Below are 23,651 nucleotides of genomic sequence, written 5' to 3'. Positions count from 1 at the left end.
CTTCAGTTTCCTTTCTGGGACAGTCTCCCAGTCCATGGTCCGGAACCACCGATGCCGTTTCACATCCTCTGCTCCATTCTGCAAAAGAAACATGCATCATCAGTGAACAGAAGGTGGACAGGATAGGAAAAGAAAATATTCCAAGAGAACCTCTACGTGATGCCCTACGGAGAAAAACAAGAGTTTGCTATGTTTGCAATCACTGTGCCCAGAGTGTGAGCTATTAGGGAAAACGACAGATGAAGGCATCTGAGTTTCATTTGCTTTCTTTTGTCGTAGAAAGAAATCCGGTCACGAGGTTCACGTGTATGCCGCTCTGGACCAAAGACCGAAGTATAATTATGATTCAGCCTCTTGACATAAAACTAGACTGACGCGCGGTCAGGTCTGAGTTTGACACCTGTTTTCATCTTGATAATTTCCTCAGGTGAAATTACGCTCATTTTAGAAATGTATAAACTGAGATTCATTAAATGATGTCATTTGCTCTGTACTGCCCAGCGAGTAAGTCTGTAACTCAAACTGAGCATGTCAAACTTCAGAGACTTTAACAACTACCCAACGTTGCCTCTCAATTAACAATGTGTACAGCACAGGGAATGCTACCCTATACTCCGTCATAACCTATATGGGAATAGAATCTAAAAAAGAGTGGATACATGCATATGCGCTCACTTTGCCGTACAACTGAAACTAACACAACACTGTAAATCAACTCTACCCCCCAAAAAATTTTAAAAAAACAAAACACAAAAACCAATGTGTACTAAGGTCTGTCTAATTCATCCTCAGCTGTGGTGTCAATAGCTGGACGGAGGCACCACCAGTACCAGGGCCTCTGAAAATCCCTTCCAAGTTCTCAGCCTTCAGCTGCACCCTTCTTCTCCTTTTTTACGACACTTGTAGCAACTTTTTAATCAACTAAATGCGTGAAGTTATAAGACAGAAACATGTGATGTCTGTGACACAGGAGCCAGTGCATCTGAAGTTAACTTTTTAAAACGTGTATCAGTTCATATTTTTTAAAGTTTTAAATGATTTATCCTCAAAAAAGAAAATTCTCTGTAACCATATCTCCAAAAGGTAGGAGATGGGGTGTCAATGTTTTCTACTTTTTTCCAGTCCTATTATTTTGAAAACTCTTTTTCTTTTCCTATGTCTTACCATCCATATGTAAGTCAAATAATGACATCTGATGAGTGTTACCTTGAGGGATGCTGAGAGAAGGTAAATGGGACTGAAAGTTTACTCCCTAAAAGTTCAAACTCAGTATGGATACTAAGGTTTTATGGTATCTAGATAGATGACAGAGAGAGAGATGTAGATGACGGTAGAGGACAGAGGATGAGCTATTTAGATAGATACATTTATAGATGATAGATGAAAGTTAGGTAGATAGGTGTTCAATAGATAACAGACAGATGATAGATGACGGAAGATAACAGATGATAGGTGATAGGTACATAGGCAGATAGATGATAGATAAATTGACAGATAATGGAGAGATAGATGGATGAGATATCTAGATAGATGATTGATAGATGACGGATATATAGGTAGATAGATGATGGAATATGACAGACATATAGATATAGATGATAGACAGATAGATACAACAAATAGACAAAGAAGTGAAGGAGAAAGTAAGTGCTAGAAACTTTCCAAGTGTGGAGGACAGAGCAGTGTCCACAGAGGATGAAGGAGTTAAACACAATGGTCTGTTTGGGAAATAAAAAGAGAAACACTGCAAGTGAGGGAGCGCCAGGAGGAGAAACACAGCCCGTTACTGGATGAACAACCATGCTGTTTCACAGATCTGTTCCTTTCACCAGTGATATCCAACCACTTAGCGTTTACTCCCCTCCCTTAAGGACCTCAACACATGAGCCAGTCTCCATGAGTAGCCTTAACTAGCCAACCAATTTAACTCGTTATGTATTGAGCTGTGCTCCCCACGAAAGGACATGTTGAGGCCCTAGTCCTCAGCACCTGTGAATGTAACTTTATTTGGAAACAAGGTTTCTGTAGATGTAAACAAGTCAAGATGAAGTCATTGGGGTGGACCCTAAATGCAATGACAGTGTCCTTACAAGACACAGAAGAGGAGAGACACGGACACAGAGGAGAAGCCCCGGGAAGACAGAGGCTGAGACAGGAGGGAGGCGGCCACAAGCACAGGGACGCCTGGAGCCCCCAGGAGCTGGAAGGGGCAGGAAGGACCCTCCCCTGGAGCCTCTGGAGGAAGCACGGCTCTGGGACACCTGGACCTCAGACGTCTGGTCTCCAGGATGGGGGAGGATGGATTCCTGTGGTTTTAAGCTCATGGTTTGTGGTCCTTTGTTACAGCCGCCCCAGGAAATGAACACACCCACATAAACAGAGGGCCCCACGAGACCTGCGGGGTTCAAGTCTCACACACAGGTCTCCTTTGTCCCTCAAGACTGCAACTGACAGGGTCAATGCACTGGTCCGCGTCTAAGTTTATCCACAGACGTCCAGAGCTAGAAACAGCTAAGAAAATGTCCCTGGTTTGTCTCAAATTCAGCAGTGCCAAAACAGAACCAAGACAGGCATATACAATATCACAGTTTATACAAGTCAGTTCCTTCCACGTGTTTCCCTCCAGATGAAAAGTTTGACAAAAGCACACATGGTGTACAGCTTCTAAAATGACGATGAATTCACACACCAACCTGCACATGCATGCTTACAGCAGCACTATTCATAACAGCCAAAAAGGGGTAACAGCCCAAGTGTCCGTGGACGGATGGACGGATACACAGCACGGGGTCCATCCACACAGTAGAAGAGGACTCAGCCAGGACAAGGAGAAAAGCTCTGACCCAGGCTACCACGTGGATGGACCCTGAACACACGATGCTCAGTGAGAGAAGCAGACACAAAAGGTCATGTTGTGTATGATTCCATTTTCATGAGAGCTCAGAATAAGACAATCTATAGCGACAGAAAGTAGCCCAGCGGTTGCCTACCACCAGGAGGGCTAGAAGGATAGAGAGGTGGTAGACACAGGATACAGGATATGGGTTTCTTTTGGAAAGGATGAGCATGTGCTTTACAACGGTGGTGATGGTCGCACAATTTTGCAAATACATTACAAGCCATCGGACCGTCCACTTTAAAACGGGGAAACTGGATGGTATGTGAATTATACCTCAACAACGTTGTTTAAAAATACAAAAGTAAATAAAGTCATGATTCGTAACCTACAGATCACTGCTGAGTCACTGGCTCCTTTGGAGAGACAAGGAGATGGGGTGTAGACCCAGTTTGGTTCTGCAGGCCCCAGAAACCCAGATTTGGAATCTGACCAATGACTGAACACGAATGTTCTGCCTTTGCTGAAGGGTGTGAAGTCAAATGACAGGCACTTATAACGAATACCACTTAACATATACGGACGGAAACACTCACCTTCATGTTTCCCAATCTCCTGGTTCTGTCGACAACAAGCAATTTCTTAATGAGGTCTCTGTTTGGGAGACGGAGACAAAAACACAGACGTGTTGATACGGACCCAGGCAAACACAGCAGGTCAACAGTAGTAAAATCCACACCGTACAACGTGGACAACGGGCGCAGCGGTTCACACTGGCTGAACGCTTTCTGACGCTTCTTTCTAACCATGATCTGTTCCTCAATAATTTCTGCGGCGCAGAGCTGCGAGAGGGACCTAGCTAAGGGGAAGAGGTTGATTAAATCATCGTAGAGAAGAACAGCCCCGGAGCGAGAGAAAATGTGCCTGGGGATGGGGAGGCTTCATTTCAGACATACGAGTCAGGCCATCCCCGCCGACCACACGACATGCGCTTTCACCAAAATCGACGGTCTCGCTTTGCCCTGTGGGTCTGTTTATCTGTGAGATTCTTGTCTGGCCATCCTTGCCTTCCCGTAAGCACGTAAACTTACTGGATCCCTTTCGTGTGTGCCGGTTCACTGAGATCCTCCCTCTACATAGCAGACGGGGGACTTCCCTGGTGGTCCAGTGGTAAAGAATCCACCTTCCAGTGCAGGGGACACGGGTTTGATCCCTGGTCAGGGAACTAAGATCCCACATGCCGCGGAGCAACTAAGCCTGCGTGCCGCAACTACGGAGCTCACACGCCTCAACTAGAGAGCCTACACCCTTTGGAACCCGCGCGCTACAACGACAGAGCCCACGCGCCCTGGAGCCTGCACGCCACAACTAGAGAAGAGGAAATCCGCACGCCACAACTAGAGAGAAGCCTGCACGCTGCAACGAAGAGCCCGTGCACTTCAACAAAAGATCCCGCGTGACGCAACTAAGACCCGACACAGCCAAAAATAAATTAAATAATAAATAAATAAATCTCGTTTAAAAATAAATAAATAAATGGCAGGCAGTATCAGAATACAGCAGGACGGTCAACTATGATGGCAAACTGGAGATGGTTTTCAAGACTTCCAGAAGATGGGCTAGCTCTCAGAGTAACAGTTAAGGAAATAAAAAGTATAATGTGTGTGTCTAAGTATCTAATACGCTGACTATGTTGTGTGTAAATTAGTATCCAGGGACTTCAAGCATATAAGGATGTTTTCCAGGACAATCAAACACCCCCGACTCAGCTTTAAGCATCTCAGCTTTCCTGAATCCAACGATGCCCCGGGGTAAGCAGCACAAACCCAGGCTCCAGCTACGCCCTGGGCGCTGTGGGACCCGCTAAGGAGGCTCAGATGCGTCAGGTGATAAATGAGGGACCGGGGACCCAGGGCTCCTCACATCTGCACTGTGAAATCCCCCAGGTTCCTACTGATCCAACTCTGTTAAGGTATAACTGTAACACAGTTTCCCCACACTGTGTATCCTTAAGTAGCACTGGAGTCCTTCTAGACGTTCTCCCAAATCCATCTCAAAGAGAAAACCCAAGAACACTGGCTCACCTAAGGCTAGGATGTAGCCTTAAGGCTAGGATTTTGATGTGTCCATCGAAAACAGAGGAAATGTACTCTTGTGCAAGGCAGAGGGATACAAGAGCACTGAGAAATGAAGGTACCTTTCCCATACTTAGTGAGTCCCCCCTTCATTATTTTGACATACCAAAGAAACACACTAAAAAAAACAAGGTCACCAAACACCACACTCCCCAAACATCCCCAAATCCATGTGTTTTTTTCTTCTTCTTCCCTATTATTTACAGCACCCTCAGGCCTATGAGTGCATATCCTTAAAGCTGCCAGTCCCAGGATTACAAGAAAATCAAAGATTTATTTAATATATAAAATCAGATCTTCGCGGAACAGTTCGATCCTGAAGGCAGAAGGTGCAAAGGAAAAGGGGCCACCCGATACGGCAACGCCACACAGGAACTCTGCAGGCATCCAAGACGCGGCAGGTGGGCACCTCCATCCTGGAATGCCTGTGAGTCCACTGGCAGGCCCTTCATTCACCGAGGCTGAAACTCTGAATCCTGCTGACTCCCCGGATGCCAGCTGGCTTCTCCTCAACACTTTCAGACACAGAGAAACACTTGTAAATAAATACGAGTTCTACCAAGTCGGCACCAAGCCCCCAAGCTTCTACTTCCTTTTCCATTAAACATACTCCTGCAAGGAAACCCGAAGCTTCATCCAAAGAGACATTTGCCCAGGCCAACATGCCGACACGGTCCAACGCTGAGGTTGCAGGAACCCACAAAGGACCTGAACAACTTCAGTCAAAATTCTACCCTCAGGGCCACCTGGTGACAGCCACTTGGGTAGGAAATCACTCCCTCGGGCTCTGCTTCTCAGCCAGCTCATGAAGATCTAGGCAAAAACGTGAAGAAGTAAAGCTTTACTCAACTATGGTCTGCCATCACCAAGGGCAGCAAAGGGTCCCAGGTTCCTGCCCTTGCTGAGCCCCTCACGGGGGACGTGAGAGCAAACGCCTGGAGCTGCGCACGTGAGCCCTCGCCCTCGCCCTCACCCTAACCAAGGATTCCAGAACAGCCTCTGCTGCTTCTCTCCTGAAAGTAAACTAGGAGAAAAAGACGGGGAGTTGGCAGGAGACCGGACGGAGATTACGCTTAGGTCTGTTCTCTTTCTATAACATCTTCTTGTTCACGAAACGTTGGAAACGTACTCTATATACGAACGTGAGTGTAAAAAAGAATGAAATTGTGCCGTTTGCAGGAACGTGGATGGACCTGGAGGGGATCATACTAAGTGACGTCAGTCAGAAGAGAAAGACAAATATCATACGATGTCACATGTATGTGGCATCTAAAAAATGATACAGGGACTTCCCTTTCAGTGGTGAGGGCTCCGCACTTCCAATGCAGGGGGCATGGGTTCAATCCCTGGTCGGGGAACTAAGATCCTACATGCTGCGCTCATGGCCAGAAAAAAAAAAAAAAAGACACAAGTGAACTTATCTGTGAAACAGAAACAGACTCACAGACACAGAAAGCAGACTTATTGGGAAAGGGGGTGGGGGGAGATAAATTAGGAGTTTGGGATTAGCAGATACACACTACTGTATATAAAATAAACAACAAGGACCTACTATATAGCATAGGGAATTATATTCAATATCTTGTAATAACCTATAATGGGAAAGAATCTGAAAAAGAATTTATATGTATATATAATATACATATATATAATATATATACACATATATGTACATATGTATATGTATATATAATATATATATACACATATATATATATGTACATACATGTGTATATGTATAACCTAATCACTGCTGTACACCTGAAACTAACACAATACTGTGAAGCAACTACGCTTCAATAAAACAAAATGGATAAAAAAATGGGGGTAAAATAGAAATAAAATTTACTATTTTAACCATTACAAATACATACATTAACATAAGCAAATAAATGACCTAAGATTTATGGATCTTCCCTTCTCCTGGGGAAACACCTCCTGGAAGAATTTAAGTCCTTCCTTGAAAGAGGAAGGGGATCCAGTCTGATGATGTGTGTTGCCTGAGACCGTCACAAGTTTACAAAAGAAAGCAGCAGGCTATGAGGACACAGGAGATAGTTCATATTTTTATCTGGCTTGGAGCACGCGCACCCACGGCAGCAGCGAAGTCACACCCATCGCAGGCAGGTCCCACCAACAGGCAGCAGGTGTTTACAAGCCGCAGGTGTACCAGGAGAATTCCAGGGAGTCTACAGGGGCCATCGAGTAGCAGCGCCCATGGGTGTGAGTAGGCGCTAATCTGACCATATCATCGGTCAATCGTTGATACATTTATAACTCAACTTTATTTTTTTCTCTTTATTTTGTCTTCTCTTAATACCCTCCCCCGATCCTTCCTCATCCCTCCCCACCCCTCCCCTATAACTCACTTTTTAAAGTGTTTTGCCATCCATTCGAAACATTGTTTCGAATGGATGGCAAATCTCAATGATCAAAAATAATTGGCAAATCTCAATGATCAAAAATAATTCTCGTGCTGATTCCAAATCAACTCCTCACATCAACACTGATGGGATCTGGAGCCTGGGAGAGAAATCCTAGACCATATTTCTTCATTTCTTTCTAGAGCAATAGACTTTTGAGTGCTGTATGCATTCCCCTTGTCACCTTACTGTTGGACCATTCAGGACTCAGAAGTCTCCCGGATAATTTACGTCTAACTGGAGCCTCCTTTTCTTGCTAAAATCTTTTGAAACCTAGCTGGTGGGTCAAACGCGACACAAGCTCCAGCCCACAGGAACCAAGAAGAACACCATCCTTGGTCCATACGGAGCATCGCTGTTTAAGGTGAAACAAAACTAGATGCAGCCAGTGGCCCCAGGATCACAGCTGATCACTGTCATGAAATAAGTTTTCCCTGAACTTAACAGGTTCCTTTAAAAATACGTAGCAAAAAAAAAGAGAGAAAAGTGTAGTTGTCAACTAAACACAATGCAACCCCATTTGGGGATCAGAAGGGGTTTGAAGCACCTATCAATGTATCTGGGAAATACAGTAAAACAGCTAGAAATTAGGACTCACGACGGTGCCGGTGGCTAAAAGCTGACACACAGAGCAAGGTCGTTGGAAAAATCGTTGGAAAACCTAAAGCATTCTTATCTTTTAAAAAATTTAGCTTTTCCTCCCACTGACACAAAAATGCACACCCAAAGTTTAACGCTGAAGCAATGCAACAGTTCTTGAAACAACGAGGGCGTAACTCAAAATTCTAGCAGGAGAAAGGACCTTAAGAATGAAAATAATTCAAGCAGGAGAGAAAAGATAAACTCTGCTAAAGCCATCAACACTTGTGCCAACCGCAACACTAGCTGGGAGGAAGGACACCCTTCTTGTCAAATAACAAAACGGCTCTCGTATTAAATATGATAACAAACGCCTTTATTCGCTAACTGTAAGTGTCATTTATTTTCAACGGTATAAAATAGGGCTGAGAGTCGTTAAAAGGTGAAGTCTCATCCCAGCAGAGTCATGAAAACCTCTTCCCTTTTGGTGGAAAAAAATGACCGGTCAAAACGGCTTCAGCCCAGCACAGAGAATAACACAGGATGGTACCCCGCTCGGCAGATGCCATAACTGGGGTTTCTTAGATGCTTTAAAAATAAACACACCCGATGAGGAGGGAACGGTTTACTTACTTGACACTGAAGTCCAAATGCCTGGGGAAATCGATCTTGCCTGCGAGAATTTTTTGGTAAATGCCAAATGCGTTGTCATCAAAAAACGGAGGAAACCTGTTAGAAACATAAACATCTATTTTTAGTGCCGAGCAAGTGTGGAAAACATCCCTGCTGGGTAAGGATGACTCTTTCCGCCTGACCCGGGCAGAACAGAATTTATTTCACGGCCGCTCTTTCCTCGCATCCTGGAGTCCACGGATGGCTCGAGACCAGCTTCGAAGACATGGTTGCAAGAGGCCAAGCGTGAAGCACTGCAGCTCGAGGACAGAGGATGGGCCGGCAAAGAAAAGGCAATGACCGTGAGGCCATCTGACCAACTCTGAGGTCACTAGGGTGCCATTAAAAATGTCTCCCCAACTTGACCATGAGTGGACCTCTTTGTATCCCTCCTGCGTACGGGAGTGTGGAGCATACAGTAGGTGCTCAATAAGTGTACACAGGCCAAATGTAAGAGGAGAGGTTACACTGTATCATACTTTTTTGGCTCAAGTACTTCATAACTTTACAGAAGCCAATATGTAAATCTCCACGGTCGATGAATTCACCTCCATCCTACTTTGGGAGGTGAGTGACAGCAAGGCTGGTTTCCAGTTTGCGATTTTAGGCACAAAGATCTACACTAGGGGTTGGCCAATGATGGCCCACAGCCTCTTTTTGTCAAGAAAGTTGTACTGGTACACGCATGCCATACACGTATGTATCCTCTGCGGCAGTGTTACCACAATTAAAGACTATAGTCTAGTTAGAGAAACTAACAGACCTATCCTTTCTAACATCTGGAAACAGAAAAACAACACAACGTGACATAAGCTAAAGAAGAAATATACTTCCAACTGTGAGGACCACGAAAAATCCAAGAAACTCTAGAAGTAAACCACTAAATGCGTACCAGATAGCCACATGTCCCTGGGCACAAGGTATACTTCTGATACTTCCTCAGAGTGTTCAAGGCAAAGACCTTCTACTCGAAAGCAAAACCTCTATTTAGTCTCTTTAGAAGGAGGTCTTCTAATTCAGTAGAATAAGCAATGGAAATATGAAGGGGAGGTTTCAAATGATGGTCTGATTGATGGCAAAGCTCAATGATCAACAATAATTCTCGTGCTGATTCCAAATCAACTCCTCATGTTTTTTTAAAGAGAAACAGTGTATCACGGGTGGAATGGTGGCCTCCAGAGTTACACCCGTGTCCTCACCCCGACTACCTAAGTGGGACCTTATACGGAAACAGAGTTTTTGCAGATGTGATGAAGTGAAGGGTCTGAGATGAGGTCCTCAGGGAGAAAATGTGTCATACACCCACGTGCGTGGAGAATGTGGCACGCAGTACTCTGGGGGAGCTGGCATTACACGACACTATCATGGGAAAGGCATGTTAGCAGTAGTTTAGCGAGCGGAAAAAACAATAATAAGGGAGAGCACTAACACATCTTGCCTGAAGGAAAAAGCACGGAGAGGGCGTATCGGAGAACTCGGCGTGTGCAAAGCGGCCAGAGGAAGTGCCCTCAAGTCTCTGCCTTTAATCCAACAGAATCCTTCCAATTCTTAATAAACGGGTGCTTGTCATACAGAAGTGGGTGTTATGTGCACCTTGCGTTGTCCATGGTGAGATGTAGTCAGAAGGACAAGCTGCCCATCCCCGTGAAGGCAGGCTCGAGACTTTCGTCTGAAAAATTCATGCCAATTTTGTCATTTTCTCCATCATCTATCTGGATTCTTTGTATAGATACCGTCGACCTACCTAAATGTCCCAGTAAAAAAAATGGATTGTCCAGAAACAGGCGCCATTGTTGTGACCTTGCGTTTCTCATCAGACCCCAGAGACCCGTTACAAAATGATGCTCCTGGGACGGCCCCAGTGGTCCAGTGCTTAAGACTCCATGCTTTGGACTTCCCTGGTGGCGCAGTGGTTAAGAATCCACCTGCCAATGCAGGGGACACGGGTTCGAGCCCTGGTCCGGGAAGATCCCTCATGCCGCGGAGCCACGAAGCCCGTGCGCCACAACTACTGAGCCTGCGCTCTAGAGCCCGTGAGTCACAAGTACTGAGCCTGCAAACCTACAGGCCGTGCTCCCAACAAGAGAAGCCACCGCAACGAGAAGCCCGCGCACCACAACCAAGAGTAGCCCCCGCTAGCCGCAACTAGAGAAAGCCCGCGCACCGCAACGAAGACCCAACGCAGCCACAAATAAACAAACAAATACACAAATTTATCTCAAAAAAAAAAAAAAAAGACTCCGTGCTTTCACTGCAGGGGGCACGGGGGGTTTGATCCCCGGTCCGGGAAGTTCCGCATGCCACAGGATGTGGCCAGAAAACAAAAACAAAATGATGGTCCCACACTATGAGCCCATTGTAACAGGGAAAGTACCTTGGAAGGCAGGTACTTTGGAAATGGCTTCAAGGAAAAGAAGAGTTTCTGGAGAGAGAAGTGAGAGATGGCCTGCTATAGTATCGCCCTATTTTGACTTCTCCCTCCAAGGTCCTCGGCCTCATACGTTCCTATAAGACAAATACCTGAGATCCTCAGAAAAAGGGGCAAGAACAAAGTACTGGGCCAGGAAACACCCGGGCAGACTGGAGCGTGAGAGAGAGCCCCGGGGCACCCTATCTTTGGCATGGCAGCCGTGATTCTCAAAGTGGGGTCCCAGGGAACCCTCGGGTTCCTCGAGGCCTTTTCAGGAGATCTGTGACACCCTTTTTCTGTCTATAAATCTGAATGTGGCTGCATTTTCGTCATACACCTCAATCTAAACAACGAATCACACCAGACAGAGTGTGAGAGAAGGGAAGAACGCAGTGGCCCGCAACGAAGCCGGACATAAAAGAGACTAGTGAACATGTGTACAACGTCACTGTTTTCTCTAACTATTTTTAATACTAGGAAATAGTTATTTTTTTCCATTAAAAATTTGATTTACGTTCATCATTAGTTTATCACCTTCTGCTTTTACGTATAAACTTACATACTTATATATATCATCTCAGTTTACTTTCCAAATGTGGTAAACGTTGACAGATAGAACCTGCATCCCTGAGAGCTCTTTGGGGTCGATACTAACATTTAGGGGCGTTTTCATAACTTTTAGGAAGGGAGTCACTTTTAGGACAGATGGTTACTGAAAACTTTTAGGGTCCTGCGGCTGAAATGTTTTGAGAACCACTGCACCGCAGCTAACGTTCTACACGGACGCAGCTCCAAATGCAGACTAGTTCCATCTTCCTGAAAAACAGGCGTGCGACTGAAACTCTCCACATGGGTGGATATGAAAGGAACAGATGATGGAAGACATCAGGGCTGAGTTGGGCGCTCCTGGAAAAGCCCATGAATGGGCCACCTGTTTTCAATCCAACCGAAACATTTCTCACTCGATGAAAATAAAATCCCAGTTAGGACATGCTCTCATACCTAATCACGTGGCTGGTTGTACCCAGCAAATGTACTTCCTGTACTTCATGAAACATTTCACCCACCAATGAAAGCAGTAAGCAAACAGACAAGGCAGAGTCTAGCCTGATCTTGCTAAAGGTGCCAAAACAGAAAATGGAAATCCAACAGGCACGCGGGAGACGGGAACCTGGAAGAAAAGGCCACCTCCGCCATCTATATGAGAACTCCCTCCCACTGGCCACCAAAGGCGTCTGGGTTCAAGGGGGTGAGAAGAGCAGCTTGCACCATCCAGTGATCTCGTGGGCAACGAACACACGGAACCAGATGGTTTCAGACCCACTGAGCGCTCCAGAGAGAACAGAAAGGGGTGCTAGGGCGGAGCGTGGCTGGAAGCAGCGGAGGAGGGCTCTGAGGGCAGGTTACAGGTGAGCCTGAATCGGAGGACCGGAAGAGAAGGGAGCGGCCGGGGGGATGCCCTCAGGCGGCTGGCAGAGAGAGGGGCAGCAATGCCGCATCGGGCGCTGGAGGCGCAGCAGGAAGGCCCGCGATCCCAGGAGAGCGGCCAGGCCTCCGTCTAAGGTGGGCAGATCTTCTACAGACCGACTCAGAGCCTCCTATAACGAGGAGCTCCGGGTCTGTCCCCTCGAGGGCTGCTAGGGAGAAGGACGTGGCCTGGCGGGTGTCGGTGAGGGACCCCTCCGGTGGCTGCCAGGGGAACGTGCCACGGGCAGGGGCAGCTGGAGGAGACGTGAGGACACTCGGGACGGGTCCAGGCGAGAGCAGAGGCTGGCCAGACTTCAGGGGCAGCCCCGGGGCAGCCAGGCGTGCGGTGTGGGCAAGGACGGGTGTCTCTGGAAATACCACCCAGACAAGCCTGACTCTAACTGAAATGTGGAAAACAAAAATATGCCGACTGTGAACTAACAGTTCCCTTTTATGAAACGCAAAGTTCAGCTTACGGGGTTCTGGGTTAGGAGAGGGTTTGAATTATTAACCTCCAATTATTCTAATAATAGGACCTAGTAATAGATTCTAATTACACTATTTTCTACTGAATTCCTAATATTCTCTGAGAATACTAGAACTACCGTATGGCTAACCTTCTACTGGAACAGAATATTTTCTCTTTTCTAATATTCTAATATACTACATCCCAATAGTAATGAGAATATTATTTTAATATATTATATCCTAATAGTATCTTAGTTACTATTAAAATAGCATATTAAATTATTAGAATTCTAATAATTATGTTTATATAATAACCCTCATAATAATTCTAGTATATCCTAATATTATATTCTAATTCTACCCTATCCTACTCTATTTTAATAATTTTCTATTGTAGTCTATCCACACCGTGTTCTAACAGTGTATTATATTCCAACCTTGCCTCTCCTAATGATATTCCGCACTACTGTGTTCTGTACTATTAGAGTCCAACCGAACAATAAAGACAAAACAGAGGACACGTGGACCCCATTCTGCTCAACATGACTGGGCGCCGGGATTCAATTCTCCTCGGACAAGGCTGCCCTCTCGTGGTCAGCAATGCACAGGAGGGAAGGTATGTTGCTGGCTTGAGCGTCGAAGCTGGTCAAGTACAGGTGCAGAAAGATGTACAGTTTCTATACCTTCTTGGTGGATCGACCGTACATGCCATTTATTTCAGCGTGCTGCTTTGATGAGGACTTCCTGGGCTAGGGTGCATATGAAGAAACTTGGGTCTATGTGATTTGCTAGAGGTGTTTGACTAAAGAGCAATGGAAAACTGAAAAGATTTGATAGATTGATAGACACTGATCTATGATTGATAGATGTTGATCTATGACTGACAGATATTGATCTATGATTGACAAATATTGATCTATGATTGATAGAAAGGCAGATAGCTAAAAATTAATAGATATACAGTTAGAGATAGATATAAATAGACGATAGGTAGATAAAAATAAATAGAGAGTTAGAGATCGACACAGGTAGATGATAGAACAGGTAGATGACAGATGATAGATACATAGAATAGATGACATACAGATGATAGATAGCAGATATACAGTTAGAGATAAATAGGTACAGATAGTAAGACAGACAAATAGGTAGATAGATGATGGATAAAAATGACAACCTAGATGATAGGTAAATATGATGATAAACAGGTGACAAGAGTGGGCAGATAGGTATATTATGTAAATAGATACCAGAGCTGACAACAGATACAATAGAGAAGATATACAAAGACGACAGATAGATACAGATGACAGACAAACAGACGATAACTAGATATAAACGACAGACAGATCAGATCATAGGTAGACGATGAAGAGAGGGACGACTGATAGATGAATACGGACAGGTTTGCAGAGATTCCCCCCTGGTTGCTCACACACTCAATGCAGGAGAAGGCCTCTTTCCATCTTTCTCTCCAACTGAAAGCTGTGGACCAGCCCTGCAGGGAATCACACAGGCATGGAACAGGCTCCGGGTTTTATTAAAACCAGAGCAAACTCAGTGTCTGCAAAACTTACCAGCAAAAAGCACAGCCGCCAAAGAAGGCAGGACACAGGGAAGGGGCGGGAGTGTGGACGGAGCCTCGCGTTCACAGGACGGGGGAGAATCCCCAGGTCCACGGTTTCTACGAGGGGGAGGCCCGCTTTGTGTGTCCATCCTGCACGTCTCAGGCAGAAGCCACACACTTCACTATTTAATCATGCCGACCCCGAGAAACAGTCCGACTCTCGGCTCTCTGGACGAGGGGCAGCGTGACTCCTAACCTCCCCCGAGGCACGTTTGGGATTCCAGGGGAGAACACCCTCTTTCCCCTCCGGCACACTCTCCGTTCATAGCGTCCTCAGTTGCGTGTTCCAACACGTACGTTACCCAGCTCCGGGAATCACTCCAGAGCGTCCGTGCGGGAGACGAACAGCATTTTCTTGGGAGACAGGGACACTTACAGACAGGACGGAAGACCTCGACAGCTGTGCCCTGCTGGTCCTTCAAGCCTCCGCTTTCGCTCTTTGGAAATCAAGCCGGACGGTCCGTTCATATCACCGTCACCAGCAGCGGGAAACTGCCGTGCGACCCGACCCCGAGAAGCTGCCCCCGACCCCCAGTGCCCCATCCTGGGGGCGGGCTGAGCACCCCAGGGCCAGCGAGGGGGGCAGGGACTCGCCGCAGACTTCTCCGCGGAAACCCGACTCACCCCGAGAGCATCTCGAATATGAGGATGCCGAGCGCCCACCAGTCCACGGCTCTCCCGTGGCCCTTGCTCTGGATGACTTCGGGGGCCAGGTACTCGGGGGTCCCGCAAAGGGTCCACGTCCTGTGGGCAGAGAAGGGGGTCCACAAAACTCAGCTGTGCTTGGCCAGTGCGTGCGTCTCAGAAGCACTGAAGGTTAGTCACTGAATTGATCGACAAGATGCCTTAAACCCTCGCCCGGTAAATAAAGACAGTAACCTCGTCTTCCCTGACTTTTGTCCTTTATAATAAACACTCTGTAACCAAGAAAGAATCTGAGTAACGGCCGTGTTATCACGGCTGTGTCTTCTTCTTGGTGCTTACCTTTGCTGCTCAGAAGCAAAACCCCCAGTCCCTGTTTTCCCATAAAATGATGGAAAAAAGGATTCAAGGATTGACTCAAGGGAACGAACCTCAGAAACCCAGACGTCTGCTTTATGAATAAGTGAGCTGGTTCTGTGCCCCCAGAGGAAACACCAAGCGACAGCTAAGTGCCTTTTCCACCTGCTCTGTAAAAGGCCTGAAGTGCTTTTGTGGGTTCGCGGTCATTTTAGTATCCGTGGTGGCTTTTGGAAATCCTCAGGTTAAGGGGCTCTGGGATGTTTGGGGTTTAAACGGGGCGGACAGCTTGGGAAAGGATTTTCTCCCCAGGAGTTGAGACTTGCAAAATAGTTAGCTTTTAGCGCCACCTAGAGGACAGCTGGCTGAAAGCAAGAGATTCCAGCCAGGCAAGCCGGACCCAGCTCAGAAAGCGGAGATTTCTGATCGCGTGGGAGGTTGTTTTTTATTCGGGTCGTCCCTTCCCTGTGCTGCCTTAGATCTGTCTTTTTCACAACAGATGGGAGAAGCAGTCTTCTTCTCCTTTTAAGAGAATTCTATTTATACTTTAAAAAGCCCCATGTTTAATTAAAACTTATAATTTGTAACATTTCTGCTGAAATATCTAAATTTTTGTGCCCTATGGAAAATAAAGACTGATTTTCCTAATTTTCTCTTTATTTGTATATCTCAGTATGGAGGATTTTGCTAACAAAAGTTCACCCGTGAAAAGATAAAAACAATACAAACTTCCAGCTGAAAGATTAGGTCCTGGGGTTGTAACATATGTCGTGGTGACTATATAGTTAATAATACTGTATTGTACATTTGGAAGTTGCTAAGAGAATAGATGTTAAAAGTTCTCATCAAGAGTAAAAAATTGTAGGGCTTCCCTGGTGGCGCAGTGGTTGACAGTCCGCCTGCCGATGCAGGGGACGCGGGTTCGTGCCCCGGTCCGGGAAGATCCCACATGCCGCGGAGCGGCTGGGCCCGTGAGCCATGGCCGCCGAGCCTGCGCGTCCGGAGCCTGTGCTCCGCATCGGGAGAGGCCACAGCAGTGAGAGGCCCGCGTACCGCAAAAACAAAACAAAACAAAACCAAACCCTGTGTCCAAAGCATAGGAAAATAACACGCTATGGCCATGTTCACGTTTTATATGACAGATCAGCGATAGTGATTAATATCCAAAAGGGAAACCACGGACTTCCCTGGCGGCCCAGTGGTTCTTTGCCTTCCTATGCAGGGGGCGCAGGTTCCATCCCCGGTCGGGGAGCTAAGATCCCACAGGCCTGGTGGCCAAAAATACCAAAACATAAACCAGAAGCAATATTGTAACAAATGCAATGAAGACTTCAAAAAGGGTCCACGTCAAAAAAACTTAAAAAAAAAAAAAAAGGGCAACCAAAGGAGATGCCAGGGAAAACGCTGCTGTGACACGTGAGCTATGAGCTCCATCGGCGCCTTTAGGCAAAGTCTGAATGGTGACTTTCTCTTCCCCAAAGCGCAACTGACACAGCTAGGCTGTTAAACCACTAAGAAGATCTGGAAACCGCCTGGTTCCAGCCCATGTTCTTACGTTGGGTAAAAGTCCAAGGCAATCAATGTCATCTGCCTGTTTTGTGTTTTTGGTGTGTGTTTGTCATCATGATATACGCTAAATCCCCAGAACATATTTATCATATAACTGGAAGTTTGTACCTTCACCCATTTCCCCTTCCGCTCATCCCCTGCCCCTGGCAACCACCATGCTACCCTCTGGTTCTATGAGTTCAGCTGTTTTTTTAAAAAATTAAAGTATAGTTGATTCACAATGCTGTGTTTGTTTCAGGTGTACAGCAAAGTGATCCAATTAAACACATATTTTTTTCAGATTCTTTTCCATTATGGTTTATCATAGGATATCGGATATAGTTCCCTGTGCTCTACAGGAGGTCCTTGTTGGTTATCTATTTTATATACAGTAGCGTGTATCTGTTAATCCCAAACTCCTAATTTATCCCTCCCCCACCCTTTCCCCTTTGGTAATCATACGTTTGTTTTCTAAGTCTGTGAGTCCGTTTCTGTTTTGTAAATAAGATCATTTGTATTATTTATTTAGATTCCACATATAAGTGATATCATATGACATCTGTCTTTCTCTGTCTGACTTACTTTGCTTAGTATGATAATCTCTAGGTCCATCCATGTTGCTGCAAATGGCATTATTTCATTCTTTTTCATGGCTGAGTAATATTCCATTGTATACATGTACCACATCTTCTTTATCCATTCATCTGTCAATGGACACTGAGGTTGCTTCCATGTCTTGGCTATTGTAAATAGTGCTGCTAGTAACACAGGGGCACATGTATCTTCTCAAATAAGAGTTTTTGTCTTTTCTGGATATATGCCCAGGATTGGGATCTCCAATTCAGCTTTTTTAGATTCCACACGTAAGTGAGATGCTACAGTATGCGTCCTTCTGTGACTGACTTATCTCACTTTAATGCCCCCAAGGTCCAACCACGTTGTCCCAAATGGCAAGATTTCCTTCTTTTTTATGGCCGAATAATATTCCATTTTTTACACATCTCCTAGCTTCTTTATCTACAAGCCAAGAAACACGTGAGGCTACTACCGAAAGCTAGGAGAGGGGCACAGAACAGATGGTTTTCTAGAGCCTTTACAAGGAACATTGCCCTGGCAACACCTTGATTTCCTACGCTGGCCCCCAGAACTGTGAGGCCGTAACATTCTGTTGGGTTAAGCCCCTTCGTTTGTGGTACTTTGTTATGGCGGTCTCAGAAGCCAAACGCCCACCCCATGTGGGCCATATCACATCAGCCCTCACCCAGTTCACCTCTGCTTCTAAAGCACCTGGGGTTTTCACTCCCCACACTGGGTATTATAACTTGTGCTACGTGACGGGCTACAAGCTAAATGATGGCCAGGGAAACAAAACATTTGGAAACACAGCTTTGGAGGTCCAGAAAATTGTCATAATGATGTCCATGTTTATCTCTTTAAAGAGGCTGACCACCCAGTTGCCCCCTCAGGCTTGGAGAGATGACATCATGTCACGCAGACAAGGAGCTACAGCTCAGAAAGGGGATGCGATGGGGCTTCCGTGAGGAAGAACTTCAGGTTCTCCTTGTGACTTTGCCCTGGGATCGGCGAGAGGAAAGAGTCGAAAGTGCAGAGGCGACCACTTCACCCCACGCAGATGGCTACCATCAAAAAAACAGAGAACAAGTGGTGACGGGATGTGGAGAGAAGGGAGCCCCCCTGCACTGTAGGTGGGAATGTAAAATGGTGCGGCCACTGTGGAGGGGCCTCAAAAAACTAAAAATAGAACCACCGTTACGATCCAGCAATCCCACTCCTGGGCATATACCCACGGGACATGAAAGCAGGGTCTTGAAGAGGTATCTGCACACGTGTGTTCATTACAGCACTGTTCACAACAGCCAAAAGGGAGAAGCAACCCCAGTGGCCCTCACGGATGAATAAACAAAAAGGAATATATCCAGACTATGGAGTATTCTTCGGCCTTGAAAAGGAAGGGGACTCTGACACCTGCTACAACATGGAAGAACCCTGAAGACATTATGCTCAGTGAAAAGGAAAACTACCTAATGATTCCACTTACATGAGGCCCCTAGAGGAGTCATGTTCATAGAGACAGAAAGTAGACGGTGGGTCCAGGGGCTGCGGGTGAGGAAGTAGGGGGGCTAGCACGTTTTAACGGGGACAGAGTTTCAGTTCTGCAAGAAGAAAAGAGTTCTGGAGATGGATGCTTGGGGATGGCTGTACCACGTACTGAATGTACTTCATACGCTGAATTTCACGCTTAAAATTGGTTAAGGTGGTATCGTGGATGCTATCTGTATTTTGCCACAATTAAAATTTTACAAAGTGCAGAGACAGAAGAGGCTAAGAAAGGAGGGTGTCCCCGTGGGCGGGAGATCCAGGAACAGGTGTCTGATACCCAGAGTCAAGGTAAGGTAGCCAGGACGTCGGCAGAAGCTGGACCAAGGGCGGGTTTGGAAAGGCTCCGGGACCAGTAAGTCCAGACAGAGCTGTGTGGGAGCCACGTCCAGCTGGCATGCTTCTGCCAAGGAGCATGTCTCTGGGGCAGCCACTTAAAAACTCTGGGCTGCAGCCCAGGGCCAGACCACGTGTGCCCGGGTTGCCTAGTGTTGCCGTTCTGTCCGGCACCTGTCTGTAGACGGGTAGAAAGGAACGGCATCTTAGGAGGGAGAAAATATCCTTTGCAAAGAACTCCTCCAACAAGAGATGCAATGATGAAGCACTGATAGAAGAAACCCCTATCTTGCAGGTTTAATGTAAAGAAAGTAACAGTGTCTGCTCACTGATACGTTTGTCCACTCTCTCTGTTTCTCTGCCCATCATCGAGCTCACGCTGACCCTGCTGTGTAAGCAGTGCATCTGGTCCGAGCCCTCCCCAGGTCCACTGGAGTGTCGGGGGTCTTGGGCGCGAGTGTTCAGCTCTCTCCAGGAACCCACCCAAAGGTGCTCTTGGGTCCCTGCTTCCCTTCTCCACGACACCTCTCCATTCCCAATCTCTGATTCTTTTTTCACACGACAGACTCTTTCCCATTTCCCTAGAACCCCCTGTGATACAAAGTACCATTCCACTTTCAAATCCTATGGAAGGAATGGAAGGTCACGTTACGCTGGTGCAGATAGAAATTGTATGGCCTGGTAACCAGCCAGGAATTTGGGTGCAGAAGGTGGCCGTAAGTTCAAGGAAGGAAAGGAGGTGGGAGACGTGGGTTCTTCCCACACGGAGTCGAGCGGGAAGGGGCTCACACTACCTGCTGGGCTTTTTCAAGTGACAACCCGTCAGGGTGCACAGAACCACCTGGCGGTCCAGCTGGGAGTTTCTTGTCCCCAAGACTTAAGCTTAGGAGCATCTTTCTTCCCGCCACACCCAGCTGAGTCAACTCAAAGTCAACCGTCGTTGCTTTGGCTCATGAAATTCTTGAATTCTGCTGAGAGATCCAGGTACTGGCCCGTGAATGCTGTATTCCCAGGTGGGGCACATCCACGGTGGCCTGAATCTAGCTGGAAGCCTGGCGCCTAGCTGATGTCCTCACCAGGTGCAGGTGGGTGCAGATAATTGTATCTGTGTTAGGTGTGGTGTCTCCGCTTACATGTGGAAAGGTGAGTCTCTCCCTGGCTTCATCCTGGGGTATGGGGCACAGATGGAAGGCTGTACGACTTTCCAGTTTCTCAGTAAACTCAGGTAGCCTGACCCCCTCATTCAAGGAAAAGCTTTCTCCGAAAAGCCCCCAGGCTTCTTGGATGTAGAGAGGCATAAACGGCTAGAAAGAGCTTCAGACTGCAGTAAACGTCCTTAAAGCCTTAGATTTCAAACAGTACTGCAGTTCCCTAAAAAGTTAAAGAGAATTTCCGTAAGTCCCAGAAACTTCAGTCCTTGGTTAAGGCCCCCAAAGAACTGAAAGCAGGGACTCTAACAGACATTTGTACACCCAGGTGCATAGCAGATGATTACTGTGCAAGCTGGAAGCAGTCTTCTCCTTTCAAGAGAATTCTCTTTATACTTAAAAAAGCTTCCTGCAAAAAGCCCCCAGGCTTCTTGGATGTAGGGAGTCACAGATTGCTAGAAAGAGCTTCAGACTGCAGTAAATGTGTTAAGACAAGACAGACAGTGGGGGATGTTACTGGGAGAGTGTGCCGGTCCAGGCTGTGAATTATCGATGCCCCTGGTCTTATCGTTTCTGCTCACTGGCTCTTGAAGAGAGGGCCAAGTGACACCCGCCGTTCTCAGTTTTCTCACTGTTATCAGGTCCACCACAACTGGGGGTGGGAGACCGTTATCCAAGTATGCTCTGTGAAACAGACGTCCAATTGCTCATGTGTTCCGACTCCCCCACTGCCTTCCATGGCATCCCCACTGAGTTGAATTGCGTTCCCCCCCAAAAGTCCTAGACTCCGGTACCTGTGAATGTATTTGGAAATAGGGTCTTGCAGATGTAATCAGGTTAAGGCTGGGACTAATCCAATGACTCGTGTCCTTAAAAGAAGAGGAAGAGAGAGAGAGATCTCTCTACTGTATTAGAAGGAGGCCATCTACAAGCCAGGAAGAGGCCTCACCGGGAACCAACTCAGCCAGCATCCTGACCATGGACTTCCAGAACTGGGAGAAATACATTTCTCATAAGGTCACCAATCCTATGGGATTAGGACGCCCCTGTCATGACCTCATTTGACCTTAATTACTTCTTAACAACATGATCTCCAAATACAGCCACACAGTGGGGGTTGGAGCTTCAAGACGTGAATTTTGGAGGAATACAAGTTCAGTCCAGAGCAATGAAGGTGATGGTGATGGTGGTGATGGAGGTGATAATTATGGAGATGATGGTGGTGATGATGATGATAGTGGTGATGATGGTGATGATGATAATGGTGATAATGAGGGTGATAATGAGGGTGATGATGATGGTGGTGATGGTGATGAAGGTGATATCTATGGGATGATGATGGTGATGACAGTGGTGGCGATGGTGGTGGTGACGACGATGTGAGGGTGGGCATGATAAAGTGAGAAGCACCTACTGTCTACTCAATGCTTACTACATGAGAGGAACCGTTCTTAGGAAATACTTTCCATTGAGCAGACCCATCCACTGTTACCAATCACCCTACAGGGTAGGAACAATTCTCATTACACAGACGAGCAAAACCAAGGCACACGGGGTGACGACAACATACAACGTACTCAATCTCTCCAGCTGGAGAGTGGCAGACACAGGGGTCCAGCAGAGGCAAGTGGTCCCCATATCCACTCTTCATTCCTAACTGCCCCTCTGAGGTGCTTCCGTGAACAGAGGCTCTTGGTAAGGGAAATAAATTTAACCTGGAAGCCATAAGGTACTACCACTTGGCAATTGTGGGGATACACGCAAACTGCCTTACCTCTCAGGGCCTCAGATTTCTCAGCTGTAAAATGATGGCAGTTGGCCAAACTTATCACCGAGTGAATTTGTGAAACATTTTATTGGTTGTTTGTTTGAATCAGGGCTTCCAAATAAAATGATTAAAAAAAACCCCCCAAAAAACTAGCAGGTGGACTATATACCACATGTTACCAATAGGGGGCAGCACCAATGCCATAAACCAATTTTTAAAACTATATAAAGTCTTCTCACCCTTCTACGTAAAACCTTCCCATTTTATTCTTAGCCGTGAAATAGATGAAATTCTATAGGGGAAAATCAGACTGCATTTAACAGCAGCCTAGAACGAAACTGGGTCATTTGTAGAGACATGGATGGACCTAGAGACTCATACAGAGTGAAGAAAGTCAGAAAAACAAACATCGTATATTAACGCATATATGTGGAACCTAGAAAAATGGTACAGATGAACTTACCTGCAAAGCAGAAATAGAGACACAGACGTAGAGAACAAATGTATGGATACCAAGGAGGAAGGAGGGGTAGTGGGATGAATTGGGAGATTGGGATGGACATATATACACTATTGATACTATGTATAAAATAGGTAACTGGGCTTCCCTGGTGGCGCAGTGGTTGGGAGTCCGCCTGCCGATGCAGGGGACACGGGTTCGTGCCCCTGTCCGGGAGGATCCCATGTGCCGCGGAGCGGCTGGGCCCGTGAGCCATGGCCGCTGAGCCTGCGCGTCCGGAGCCTGTGCTCCGCCACGGGAGAGGCCGCAGCAGTGAGAGGCCCGCGTACCGCAAAAAATAAAAATAAAAAAGAAAGACAAGCCGTAATATGAGTTGGTGACGGTGTGGAGAAAAGGGAAAGCACGTCCACTGTTGGTGGGAATGTAAACTGGTGCAGCCACTATGGAGAACAGGATGGAGGGTCCTCAAAAAACTAAAAATAGAGCTACCATGTGATCCAGCAATCCCACTCCTGGGTATATATCTGGAGAAAACTCTAATTCGAAAAGATACATGCACCCCAATGTTCATTGCAGCACTATTTACAATAGCCAGGACATGGAAGCAACCTAAGTGTCCATTGACAGAGGAATGGATAAAGATGTGGTGTGTGTGTG

The 23,651-nt window shown here is 46.5% G+C and overlaps 1 protein-coding gene across 5 annotated transcripts in view; it reads right to left on the bottom strand.

Annotated features, from left to right (window-relative positions):
• PRKX (protein kinase cAMP-dependent X-linked catalytic subunit) overlaps window positions 1-23,651 on the bottom strand; it is an 83,258-nt gene that overhangs the window by 10,377 nt on the left and 49,230 nt on the right. For 4 of the 5 annotated variants that reach the window (XM_060137438.1, XM_060137439.1, XM_060137440.1 and 1 more), the window contains exons 4-7: window positions 15,242-15,361; window positions 8,607-8,702; window positions 3,433-3,490; window positions 1-78 (exon numbers count right to left, since the gene is read on the bottom strand). In XM_060137438.1, coding sequence (XP_059993421.1) covers window positions 1-78; window positions 3,433-3,490; window positions 8,607-8,702; window positions 15,242-15,361 — 352 coding nt within the window. The remainder of the gene's footprint in view (window positions 79-3,432; window positions 3,491-8,606; window positions 8,703-15,241; window positions 15,362-23,651) is intronic. The other variant, XM_060137441.1, reaches the window with a different exon arrangement.

Source organism: Lagenorhynchus albirostris, chromosome X, assembly GCF_949774975.1.
Source record: "Lagenorhynchus albirostris chromosome X, mLagAlb1.1, whole genome shotgun sequence".
Classification (NCBI taxonomy): domain Eukaryota; kingdom Metazoa; phylum Chordata; class Mammalia; order Artiodactyla; family Delphinidae; genus Lagenorhynchus; species Lagenorhynchus albirostris.
This window is presented reverse-complemented; position numbering and strand designations above follow the sequence as displayed.